Genomic DNA, 14304 nt, shown 5'->3' with positions numbered 1-14304 from the left:
ATTAAACTTTATCTTTATACAGTTAGAGTCCAGTATCGAGGAATGTGTCGTTTAAGATGGCGAGGACAAGTCGAAACTTTGCTCGAGCGGGTTTAAGTGAAATTTCTATTGTCGCAGCATTCCGACGGCTTAAATGCCTTGAATATTGACACTGGGGATTGGCATTTTCGTAATTTACGTTACCAGTAAGAACAACGACCTCATTTAAGGTTACGCATGCCGAATTTAGGTTTGCGTTGTCATTGAACAATTAAATATTTTAATAAAACACTTCTTAATAATAATCTATTAAAATTATGTTTCCTCAACATCATTATTATCACATGAAAATTGCATTACCCCATAAATTTCCGGACAGTTTAAAAGCGGTTTACATCCAGCACCTTCCAATATCTTAACAAGATAATCTGCCTCCTTTATGGTCCCTGGACTCTATAACCTAAAGATCCCAGCAGCTATCTATTCTTCACGCTATTTGGCTTGGTGGCAGTCACTTCATGCCAATCCGCTGATTTGTATCAGTTAAAATTGTGATTATTTTATGTCAATTCAGAGTTTACTGTTATAATAATATCTATATTTTCTAAAACAGAACTTAGGCCTAGTCTAAGCTCTATAGATAATGTCGTAATGTAATATATATTATCAGTATATCTATAAGGTATAGTACCAGATATAGAAGTTGTTACATAGTAATATTAATTACGCCCAAAAAAAATCCATGCTACCGCTGTCAAATTCAATGCAAGGTTATTTATTATTTATTGGATTTAATGGAATCAGGCGTTACCTCGCGGAAGTCCATCCTAAGTAAGAAAAGGACCAATATTTAGCCACTTCCGCACATACAGTGGTAGTCATGCAATAAAATGCACCGCCCGGCAGCCCGCTGATAAATGCGTATGCGGCAAACAATGCGAATCACACAACCGCCACGGCCAAATTACTCAACACGTGTTTCACCCCTCCACGGGGCATCTTCAGGAGTTATGTTACACCGATTAGTGCCAAACACAGAGTTGAGAGGTTATTTATTGCTTGCACGGTTTTCTTCTACCGCCACTACAACGTTTATTTACGATTTTGGAGTACTATGATCAAAAAGTAAAATGAATTTGTTTATAAAATGTAATTTTTTTATTTATTCTTCCAAATCAATATCACCCTCATCAAAGTAATCCCGGATAAAACGTACTTTTGCCAAAGCTTTTTCAGTCTTTGAAATAGTCAGAATAGTCTTTTTAAACTTCAAAAACTTACATTCGGTTCTCTGCTTAGTCGTGTCAAAACGGCGTCCCGGTCAATTCTTTTGAGTTTGCTGAATAGTCAGAAATCGCACGGAGCCAAATTAGGCGAATACGGTGGTTGCGGAACGGTATGAGTCGAGTTTTTGACGCTTTTGTTCTTGAGCTATTTTGGCACCAATCGAGACTTGACTTTTGAAGGTGACGCTACTGAGATACCAAACAGCCTTCAAAATCGTTTGAGCCGAGTCAAATGATATTTCAATTTTTGATAAACAGATGTTTCGCAATTGTTATAGACCGTCCTTCTGACCACGGAAACATTTTCACCTTATTTTTTTATCACAGTATAATTATAAACGTATATTTTTTAATGAACTGAAAAATAAATTTTGTTATTCTGTTTTTTTGTAATATTTTATCAGACTTATATTTGTGTACATAACTGTTTTGGATAAAATTTCACATGGTCAATAAAAATGTATATACAAAGCAGGATGAAATTTTTTTTACTATCCACGTAGAATAATTTACACTGACTACTTGTGTATATAAGAAGAATGTACTATACAAAAGAGAGAATACTATAACATCATCCTTAGCACACATGTCTTTGTTATGATCATCGGAAGATGATGAATAAAGAACGCTTCCAAAGGGTCGTATTGTAAATATATGGGAGTGTCGTATGTGCAGCGGTGATCGTCCAACGGTGAAAATGATAATAATGTATGACATCCTTAAGTTTAAAGCTGCGATTAGATACTTTAAATTAAAAAACAAATTTTGTTAGTAATAAGAATAAATTAAAGAAAAAAGAAATACCCTCAAAGATCACCGAAAATTTCTTAACCGACAAAAGGGTCGCTATTAAATGTATTCAAGCAAAAATTCTTTTGTCGTAGGGTAATATTAAAAGCTTATACTACATAGAATGGTATGCATGTTGCTCAAACATAATGTTTTTTTCGTGTTTAACACGTTCACTGCGGGCCCAATTTTGAAGAACTTTCAGCTGGTGCGGCTGAGGTCGAATCAGCCTCAAGCTGAACTTCCTAGTAGTGCGGTTGAGGCCTTTTCTGCCTCAGGTTTAATCATTTTTTTTACAATATTGAGTCAATGCTTCGCGCAGACATAAAGAAAGCTATATTTGTTTTTGTCATATCTCATACGGTTGAGTGTAAACAGCCGCCGCACTAGAGAGAAAACACGAGTTTTACGCGCCGCACCAGTGCAAAGTCTACCATGAGGCTGAATCGGCCTCAAGCCGCAGTGAACGTGTTAATAATAAAATATAAAGTAACGCTAGAGACACGACACTAGTGGTAATCCGTAGAGCGTTCAATACTCGAACAAGGTTAGTTCTATATAGATGATACCATAATTATATAAGCTTTCTTTCCTTTAAACGCTTCATCGTTTTTGTCGTAAGACGTCCACTGCCGAACATAGGTATACCTCCTAAAATTTCTATGTTAACAACAACATTTTCTTATTCACTTACAAACCGCAAAGTAAATAAAACCACCAAGTGAAAATTCGTGTACTTTAAAGTATAAAAATGAAGATATTAAACTAATAAATAAATTGAACACTCAAAGCGATAAGCTAACAACTTTAGATACTAAGAAGTCTTTCCGTGGGTATTAATGAAATAAAACTTTATGGAGGTTAAAAAGGGATTAATAATGCAATAGGTCATAAGGCGGCAATGACATAATTTTAAACTATTTAAACACTAACCCAGAGGGAATAACTTTAAACAAGACTAGCGGACGGAATAATATTAAATTCATTGGCCTATTCATAACAATAAAGTGATGAGAAGGGTCGTGATCACCCGACTGTGATATATCTGCCCTCTCGGGGTCCCTGGCGGTTCCGCCCAAACCATCTAAGAGCTCGACTACCTTCCAACCCAGTAATGAAAATAAGAGTCATGTCTACCGAGAGAGTTCTCAAGCTTTGATACAAAAATCGAGGTTTTGATTAAACGCCCTTAGCGCTCTTCCCCCTTAAGCCTTCGGAATTTGTAAATTTCCATTAGGTTACAGTGATCTCCCATCAATGTTACTGAAAGTAAATAACATATCAATCATTTATTTATATACGTTTTCAACTTAGAATAGGTCTCTCGAAATAAAATTAATAGGGCTGTACCATAATCGCCATGCATGGCAAGCGGGTTGTCGATCGCAGTATGGTATTACGGTACGCAGTGTTGTGTGCATTCCTATATAATTATTGTACAAAGTGTAAATTATATAACAATGTACCCCATATAACCTTAATGATAACCTCTCTTTTATGTTGAGTTCTTTAAGGATAGAAATTATATATATATATATATATATATATATATATATATATATATATATATATATATATATATATATATATATATATATATATATATATATTATATTATTTAGTGTATGTAAAATAATTTTTATTGTTTATTTTATGTATTTGTATGGCAAAATAACAGACCGTTCCTTTTCAGCACGTGAATGAATGTTTGTATTATTGCCTATAAAACTGAAGGCGTATTGCGCTTTTACAATAGTATCCCAGATAATTTAAAGAAAGCTTACGTTGTTACATTTAAAAAACAAACATCATTTGTTTGCTTAGTGTTACTTCACTCGAAATGATTTTATAAAAGAGACCACTACACCTTGGTGATAATTATAAATATATATTATATAATTTATTTTTATTAAATATAAATTATATAAATATACACAGATCGTGGGCATTTATCATAAGAATAGGTAATATACTCATTCTGACGACAGAGACGAAATCCATCGTAAGTGGAATGAACAGTTCAGATGAATGTTCTAAAATGTAATAGACACTTCAGATTGAACGATAGTTAGATACATATAGGAAGGTGATTCGTGTAGTTAGAGATGTCAAAATTTCAGCCGCAAGATTTACTGCTAGACATAGACCTTCTTGTTAGATAATACCAAAATAAATACGACCAATTTGTTAATATTTACACTTCAAAGTATTTTGAAATTAGAACATAATATATATGAAAAAAATATGTAAAAAATGCGTGACCGTATGATGCAATCAAACGAAGCACAAATAATAAACAGGAAACGCTTGTCTTTTACTTCCGGACGCTCTCACACCGCTGATTGTGACTTGTACGGCTGTGTGACGTGACCGCCTTGAATGTGGAGCGGTGCCACTGTCACAGGCCGTATATCACACCGTATCGTAACAATGAAATATATTTAAACAAGTAGTTGCGCCGATAGACTTCGTAGAATTAAAGGCAGTTGGTATGTCGCAGTTCAATTGAAAAGATAAATATGTTAAATGTTTATTCAGAATGATATCACTTCATTTATTAATTTAATGTTTATTACAACGTAACTTACAATCACAAAATTTTAGTTATAATGAGATTTTTCTAATTTTTAATTTAAGGAATATGACAATCATATTTTTTTGAGAAATGTTTGACAGTTAGGGAAGGTGTTTTAATTAACTCTGTGGTTTGTACAATAACAAACTTTGCTTTCTCAAATTCTCCAACGATTTCTCCTTTATTTTTCTGTTTCAATAATTAACGTATAGTAAAAATAATATAAGAACAATGGAAATAGAATTGTTTGAGCAAATCTTGAATTATGCACTTAGCGATAAGTTATATTAGTAAATAAAGATTCCTTTGAAATATGGGAGAACAAAAACATATTGAGGTTATCGTGGACGGATTGAATATCCAACGACATTGTTCCAAGGAGTTAATAATGAAAAGAAGATCTTGAATATTATTTTTTAAAAACCTAAAAACTGCGCCATTAACTTGAGGTAAAATAAATCCTTATAAGCCAAAAACCGGAAAGAAAGAAAATTTCATGGAAAATTCCTGAAAATCTTCGGGTCGTTTGAATCATTGCAGTTCAATATAGCCATTACGTTGCTAGAACTCTAGCAGAAGAAACCAACGTAAGAAGCTTATTAATTACAGTTTGTAAATTTTGGTAAATTATATTTTTCAATATAATTTACCAAAATATTAAACAAACATTAAAAATACTTCCGGACTCTATTTCGGGACAAAAAATTATTTAAATTACACTTATTTCTATCTTTGATTCTCGATCATTTATTTTGTTAAAATTGAAAAATGTGTTTATAAATAAAAATAAAGATATTAACTTCATTACGGTGTGATAGAGGCCACCGAGATCTGTAAAGGTTTGAGGCGAGCGTTGTCAGGGATTCGGGTCAAGTATAGCACGTCGAGGAAGATACGACTTGAGATGCGGCCGAGTACATTACGCATCCTATATCGAGGCTACACGATGTATGTATAACATGATTATTATCTTCTGTTACTTAAAAATTATTTAATAAATATTTTTATTTAATTACATAATATACGTTATAAGTATTGTGAGAAAATACGGAACGGTGTGGGTACGATGTCCATAAGGAGACGTCTTATTAAAATCTATGAGAGTGATCTTTGTCCACCTGTGGACATCCTATGTCTGAGACGTTGATGATGGCGAGTAATGTTATCCAGGAAAGCCATACGAAATTATTTAGACAAATACTTATAGTTTAGTAACTGCGGCTACAATTCTACAAGATCGTGTAATTGATTGACTCGTATAACATACCCACTAGGCATTTTCGAATACCAACATCATCTGTGTGTATCGAGAAAGTTCCAAATATAACAGATCATCATCAAATAATTTACTATTTATGCTGATGTGCCCGTATCTAGGTACTTCCCGTGACCTTGACTATCTTGTCAGTTCATCTAGTGGGCAAATGCAAAAGGTTAAAAGCGGCCTGCAAACAGGCCCTTCTGATGATCTTAAAAAGGTCATCTGTACACTTTGTAGACGTCATACGTTGAGTTTGCCGATCCGTTGTTATAACTCAAGAAATTTTTTTATATAGATTCCAATAACATGTCGATTCAATGTACTTAACACTCTAAATATTAAGTATTGCTGATTTATTAAATACGTGTTTGGTTTCGGGGTAGATTCTTTTGGATATATACAAGGCTACATGTTCTTTGTGGAAAAGGTCAAGTTTATGTGAGATTTCTAACAACTACAACTATTTATATCACGCCGTTGTTATTCTAGCGTTTTGATATTGAGAAAAACACATTCTATGGTGTGTACGCTACCTGAAACTTTTGTTGATTTAATACTATGTTTCTAGACCACGTTCAATCGTTCGCCTCTGAAAGCTAGTTTATGGCCCCCAACACCTACAATTTCGTCGAAATATTTTAAACGGTATACATATTTGTATTAAATCATCAAATCTCTAACTTTCTCTTTTAGTCACAATGGGTCAAGACCACGATCAATTGTTTGTCTCATTCAGTCACTGAAGCTGGGAGATGTTTAGGGCCCCTATCCAAAATGGCAGCGCTCGGAAAGACAAGTTTTTGACAGGGTAATGTATATACTCGTAGTATAATATACTTATATATATTGCTAAACTCCTCCACTTCCGTCGAAATATTTGAGACAGTACAAATTTTTGTTACTCTATCAATAATATTGAATCAATATTTGTAGTGAAGTTACAACTTAGTTGATATTTGTTCCGATATAAATATAGGGACTGGACATGTACCAAACAAGTAAATAAAACTATTGCTTGTTATAAATTTAAGAATTTCATTGAAAAATGTAAAAAATCTTAGTTTGTTTAAATTATTTATTATGTTAGTTAGTAGTTAGTTTTATATTAGATTATTTTTAAATTGATAAAACAGCTTGGGAATCAATTGCTCTATAGATGTAATTAAGGATGATGTAAATTTGACCACGAAAAAAGAGTTTTTTCTGAGGACTTCATATCAGGATATGTTTTGTATTTAAGTTGAAAAATGCTATTATTGTTTTTTTTATCAAATTAGGCTCTTCTCGCATTTTTCGACTTATGTATCCTAGTAGTTAAGATAAATGATCCTATGAGGATATTTGGATAAATAAATAAATATTAATGACATTTTAATAAAAGTACTTTTCCGAATATTATACGGACTATTATAATCTAGCCTTAAGCAGGCTACTATCATCTGCCTGCGCTGAGTTCTAGAGTACTTACATAGCCAGAAATGCCGGGTATAACCACAAACAACTCGAAAAGTTGAAGGCGGATGTCTCAGCAGAACCTCAGACCAAATTCGCTCGATTCTTAAGACCAAATCTTAACATTTCGTCCTCGGGGCCTAAGATCATCATTTATTCCTATATCCCCAAGATGGGGCAGAGGGCGTCCACAGTACGTCGCCATCCCGATCTGCAGTAATTGTCCGCCGCCAGGTTTGTTTTGGGCGGCAATTTCTTCCCTTTCTATGAGGATTCCATTCTAGGATTTGTCTCGGTATGTGATCAGGATCCCTTCGGAGCGTAACGTATATTTTTTGTTGCCATTGTCGTATTTATATATACGCATGCTATGTACAACATATATATCTTTCTTTAGACTCCATAAAATTAGTAACTATTTTTATGGGCACCTTTGTACGGTTTTACAATACACTACTGTTTCATCTATCTATGTAATTACAACGTAATACATTTTTAAAAGATTTTTAAACAGATTGGTGCAAAAATCTTTTATGTAACGAATAATAAATTATTAGAGATATTCCTTTCTTCTATCGGGCATTAAAATGCACGGATTATTGAGATCCATACTCAGTTGAAATCTTCAATCCGCACTTTCAAGCGTTTTGATACTACTTTCATAGTTCGAACATTCTACCGACGTCATTGTTTTCAGCAAGCTATTACTTGGGAGTGTTTAAGTCAAGAGTGAACATATATCGTAAACCTCGTCATCGCTTAATATCAGGCAAGACAGAGGTCAAATGCCTTGTCTAAAATCAATTAAATTTTTTTTGAAAGTGGTCATAAAATCGCTTTGAGAATCTCCAAGGGAAAGGTAGCCTTCGCACGGCTCCATTCTGTATGGCAATAACGGAAACTGACTAGGATAGTTAAGCTCAAAATATTCCGGTCCAATGTAAAAACCGTATTGTTATTTGGATGCGAGACGTGGAAGGTCACCAAAGATATACGCGTCGGCTCTAAGTCTTCGTTAACAACTGTCTTCGACGTATTCTCGGTATAAACTGACCTGAGAAAGTCTCCAACGTAGACCTCTAAAAACGCTGCGGTGAGATGCCGATCAACCAGCAGATCAAACGTCGCAAGTGGAACTGGATAGGCCACAAGCTCCGAAGCAATCCTGATCACATACCGGGAATGGAATCCTCAAGAAAAGCGAAGACGTGTCTGCCCAAAGCAAACTTGGTGGCGGACGATCATACAGAAGTGAAGGCAATAGGAATGACGTAGAAAGAAGTAAAGCACGAGATTTTAAACCGCTCGAGATGGCGTTGTACTGTGGACGCTTTCTACCACATCCTGGGAATATAGGAATAAATGAATGATGATGAATGATCTTAAAATGGATCCGTCTAAGTTTTTAGTGGGCACTATTCATATCAGAGGCGTGTGAGGAAAATTCCCATCTATAAGTTGAATGATGGCGTTATAAGCGAGATTAATTTGATTTTAGTTTATATCAAGTTGTATTCTTCATGCTTTAAATGAAAAATTGACTAATTATATAGAAAATATTATAGATAACTAAATAAATTTATTAAGAGGCCATAGGTTACAGGTATGATTCTCGCTAAAAGAACAATGCGAATAAGTAATACCCCAACCCGTACTTAGTTCGCCTGGTGGATATTAGACCGTACGCTATCTCTAATCTGTAATAAAATTACGTTTGCAATTGAATGCTGGAGATATGGCGTAATGTTCTGATAAAGAGCTAAGAAGGAAATTGAGCGCACGCGATAGCACTTTAAATAATTTGAACTGAAATTACGCTGAATTCGGCCGCATTCGCTCAATTTTCGTAATGGACCCCTCGTTAACTGTTTGCGTTTATTAGGGCAAACTTATATATAGTTTTTAATATGGTACATATTAAAATCATCGTTGTTTCAGGTTATAGTTTCTCAATATATAGGCTTCTTCCAAAAATATTTAAGGGGGAATAAACCATTGGTTTCTTCGGAAGCAATGGACGTGACATAAAGAGTGCCGACAAGCAAAAGAGGCAATGCCTTCCATAAGCTGCCGGTTCTTTAACGCCCTCTCCAGCTGTCGCGACCCCGACTGCATTTGGTGGCAGGGACCTTTATCGGTGATGGTTTTTTTAACAAACATCTATTTACATTAGGCGTTACGGACAGTCCTTTGTGCAGAGCGAGCCAGGAGGAAGACGAGACTGTTGCTCACGTACTACTTCGGTGTACGGGAGTAGCATCTTACAGGGCTACCCATCTCGGATCACCTAGCTGCCTCTCCGAGATCATCGGCAACATCAAGGGTCTACTAGGATTTCTCCAGGATTTGGGTTAGTTTGATTAAGACCAACCACGACGCAAAATGAAGGCATTGTCGCGGAATCCAGCCCGCTGAGACAAGACAAGATAAGACAGGGGGAATATACCATAATCGCCACGCTTAGCAGGTGCACTTGCGATCACAGTGTGGTGCTGCCCATCCTATGAAAACTTGTTTATGAGCAGTACCAATCCTATATAATTAATGTACAAAGTGTGAATCGTAAGTTTCAACCCTCTACTGCTGGCCAACCACTGCTTAATATGTACATCAGATATCTAACCCTTTCTATAATTTGAAGGCCGCCATATTGTTTTTCCCTAGTTACGTACTCCAGACTTCATATATAAATTGATAGTATTTAGTATTTATATTTTATGATTAAAATATAATACCCAAGATAAAGCTACTTTGAGATGCAAATTCAATATCTAACTTTAGATTTAGATATAAGGACAGGAAGAAATGAAGAGTATTAAATATAATCTGTAAGTATTTTAATCACTGATAGAAAATAAAGCAACAAACTGGCCAGCTCAGGATATTACTTTTTTAAATAAATATAGTCGGACTTAACAATAATTATGCCAAAAAAAAACAAATAATACAGATAAAAATTCAACTTCGTGAAAACAAAATATACGCGCAACAGATAACAATTCGTAATCCGTCCTGGGGTTTGGTTAGTCTGTTAAATAAAAACAATTGCCAATCTGAATTCTCTGCTATAACACGATTATCGTGCTAGTTTATTTTTAACATTTTCTTTATTTTATTTGTGTTATCCAGAATTTAGGTTATAATATATAAATTAATTAGGTTTGGCATTTAAATCTTGTTTAAAATTAATTACATAAATCTAGAAGTGGTCTGTCTTTCACCGTCCTATTATAAGTCGATCGCATAGCAGTTCTACAAGTAAATATGATGATGAGGTTATCTGGTCATCTCCTTACTTTTTAGAATACATAAACAGTATCTAAGCAGTGGTAGCTTAGTAGTAGCGGTCTGACTTGCATTTGTAGGTCGCAGATTCGATTTCAGGGATACAACCATATATTTCACACTTTGTGCGTTAATTATATATGATTGCAACTGCACACAAACAGGTTTCCAGAGGCTGGGCAGCAGCAGCACTGCGATCATTAATCCACCTGCAATGCGTGACGATTATTGTTTATCTAAGATATATCTTTGAGAGAGTCCTATGTCTTGCAATGTCAAAGAGTTAAAGGGACTGTACAAGGGTATATCAGTTGAAATTTAGTTATTTTTTAATACCAGTTGTTTCGCAAACCGTCCTCGATCGAATAACATGTATTTGTAGATCATTATATCTAATGTTGTGGAATTTTTTAAATGAAGAATCGCAATGAAGAGTTTAGTTATTGATTTGACTTGATCAGACCAGAGAGTATGTGATCGCCTGTGTTAATATCACGTCTACATTCCCTACAACCACCAGCGATTTAGCCTGAAGAGACAGATTGAAACGTGTCTATATTACCAGCAATTCCTGAGCACCTACATAGACGGCTTTTTTTTTCTCTCGTACAACCCCCCTATTTTGTTGGGAACAGGGATTTACTTTCTTTATTAAATTGTTCACTTCCTTTTTATTATTTTCATACTCTTTTTCGATTCTTTACAATCTCGTCAATTTTTCTATTTCGTTCTAATATCCTTTCGCCCACCCTCAATTACTGCAGTTTAGTTTATTTATACAATTTATATATATCACTGTTTGAATGAATTTTACACCTTGTATCTATATATTACAGTTTTCTTATTTCTCTTATTTTCAATAGTATTTACATATTTAATTTATTTCTATACTACACAGAGTTCACAGCCACAAAGCAACTATGCCAACCTAGAGATGAAAATGACACGCAATGGCTGAGTGGTATCATCGTTCAAAGCAGGCAACGGTTTCAGTGTAGCAGTTGATATTTTACAATAATTTATTTTAGGCATAGAGACATGTGAAATTTTTTTATTAAACAATGGTGTGATTTATCGTATTTGTTACTTTTACGAAACACTCGATAAGCAAACATATAGCCTGAATAAGTTAGGAAACTTTTTTAGCATATTTTGAACAGTCTGATCTTAATGTTGTGGTGGTAGATGATTGACTTAATATATATAATTAAAAAATACCGCAATTAAATTCAAATGATGGTGACGGACGGAAAGGTGATGAGTTTTATTAGGTTGTGATGATTATCATTGGATGGTAAGAGACTCACCGCTAAGAATGTTATCCCTGATGATCTGTACGTGATTATCTCTGTCGGGGCGCGTGTGCTCGTGCCAGAAGCCGACCACGTGACCCAGCTCGTGGACCACGATGCCGAATTTGTCGCAGTTCTTGCCGATGGATATCGCCTGCGCTCCACTGCCTCTCTTTCCAACGAAAGAACAGCATCTGCGTAAGATGAAATGGTTAAATGATACATGATATAAGTTAAATGTAATTATTTTGACGCAGACGTTATTAAAATATATTTAAAATCTAGTTCCGTCGTTAAAAGCATTATGACTACCTATCGTTGAATTATAACCAGCCCCCTCGAGTAATGGAGTTATTATCTGAATTTAATAGATACCGGTAATTAAGTAATAAATATACAGGATGATTAATTATGTATGTAAAAGCTTTAAAGGGTTAAATGTGTGTATCGTATAATAATCTGCATGGTCAATACAATAGTTTAAGAAAAAATACATAAAGTATTAATACATAGTTGAAAAAATTTATTATTTTTCCGATTCTGTCTGTTAAATTGCAATAGGAAAAAAAATCGGAACGATTAGTCTTCCCAGATTGTTATTAAATCAACCTGAATACTCAACTAAGGTAAAAGGAATAAACAGGTTGTTAGCTAAGTTTAAAGTAAGATAAACCTAAAGTTATCGAACAAAAATATCGCGATACGCTAGAAGCACTCACCCGCACGGTCGTTCCGTGAATACAATGTAGTCTTTATGTAGACTTGGATCACGTTCCACAAACTTCACGCAGGTAAAGTTCTCCCAATGCCGCATCGCTTGCTTGAACAGGGATTTGTGTGCGCCGCTGAAGTTGCCGTCTATCTCGTAGGGTATCACTCCATTCTCCCAGATTCGTTCCTTACGGTTTGTAGCGGCTCTGACAGTGCGATGTCTACGTCGTGGTTCCTGAATTAAAAAAAAAAACTTTGATCTTTGATGCAATTATCTTATGAATTGCTGATGGAATTTAATTTTTTATTTTATTTAATATTATTTATACTACGCATTAAGATACATTTAAATAGTTTCATAATAATAAACGAAAAAGTACAATGGGCGGTCTTATCACACAAGGCAATCTCTTACCGACAGCCATAGTATGGAAAAGGTGGAAGTGTAAATAACGGGTAATTAACGTGTACAAAAGTAACATAAATACATATGTATATAACATATATACTTATAAAAAATAAGGTATAATACGTATTATAAACATAATACAATAATAAATAAACACACCAAAATGGTTTGGATCGCACTTGCCTCACAAAGAATAAAGAAACTGAAGAAGAAAAAGAATTGATTTAACAGATAAATAATCATAGGTCTAGTAAATAGTTCTTAACGATTTTCTTAAAAACAGATAGTGATTTAGCACGTGGAATAATTTACCGCTGATATATTCAGTAGTTTTATGTAATTCTTTTTTGTCATGAACAATGCTATTGAAGGATTGCAGCATATAACTAAAGATGTTTAGATTAAACATCGAAACTAAATTCATGAACAAAGTCTGCCTCGGAAACTTTGACTCGTTCCGTTATATTATTTATTTGAACGTATCAAGAGAACTTTCTCTCAGTTCACTTAGACGAATGCTTCATGGATTTGGGGCAAATGTCAGTTACTAGAAACGTGTTTAAAATTCGATTGGTCGGTGGTTAGTAGAGAGAAGCGGAAGCAAGCTGCAACTGGCATTTTCCAAACGCCTTAGAAATATCAATAGCTTGTTTTAATGCTTCTTCAGAATAAAAAAATTTAATACATACCTCCGTACGATTATAAAATTGACTCTCCATAGCTTCTAAATCGTCGCTGGAGTCACGAAAAAACCAGTCTCGAAATTGTTGAGTTCCAGTTTCATTTTTGGTCTCCTTAGGCGGCGGCTTGAGTTCGAACCGCGCTTCGAATTCGTGTTCTGGTATTATCTGTTTATTGTGTTTTATTTCCTTTTCGTCGTATTTTTTTTGATGACGAAAAAACTTTTTTCGTGCGTAATGCGTCTCGCCTAAATCAATCTCCGGTGCTTTCACAGTATTTTGACCCGATCTCTCACCGGATTGAATATTTCTTAGCCTGAAACAAAATAGGAAAAAGAAGCATTAATTTTGAATCATTTTTTATTTTCCAATAATCGTATAAGAACTTTCAAAAATCGGTAACGATTGAAAAAAAAACAATTTATTTTATGTTAACCCGTATAATTCAGTTTTATATATAATAAAATTCGTAATGGTATGGCAATTCGCCAAATATTATGACAGTATTGTACGAATCAGAAATAAATTAGTAGGAAAATAATTTATAGAGTTCTGTCCACAGCTATTTTACTTTTGAAAATAGTA

General features: G+C 34.4%; 1 protein-coding gene across 1 annotated transcript in view; it reads right to left on the bottom strand.

The window, feature by feature from the left end:
- The window catches only part of tok (tolkin), a 110783-nt gene that overhangs the window by 40718 nt on the left and 55761 nt on the right, over window positions 1–14304 (bottom strand). The window contains exons 5-7 of the mRNA XM_068774945.1: window positions 13729–14035; window positions 12639–12865; window positions 11935–12113 (exon numbers count right to left, since the gene is read on the bottom strand). Coding sequence (XP_068631046.1) covers window positions 11935–12113; window positions 12639–12865; window positions 13729–14035 — 713 coding nt within the window. The remainder of the gene's footprint in view (window positions 1–11934; window positions 12114–12638; window positions 12866–13728; window positions 14036–14304) is intronic.

Source organism: Battus philenor, unplaced genomic scaffold (genome assembly GCF_028537555.1).
Source record: "Battus philenor isolate CCGP_79_NKW_IND1 unplaced genomic scaffold, ilBatPhil1.0.hap1 SCAF_8, whole genome shotgun sequence".
Taxonomy (NCBI): Eukaryota; Metazoa; Arthropoda; class Insecta; order Lepidoptera; family Papilionidae; genus Battus; species Battus philenor.
This window is presented reverse-complemented; position numbering and strand designations above follow the sequence as displayed.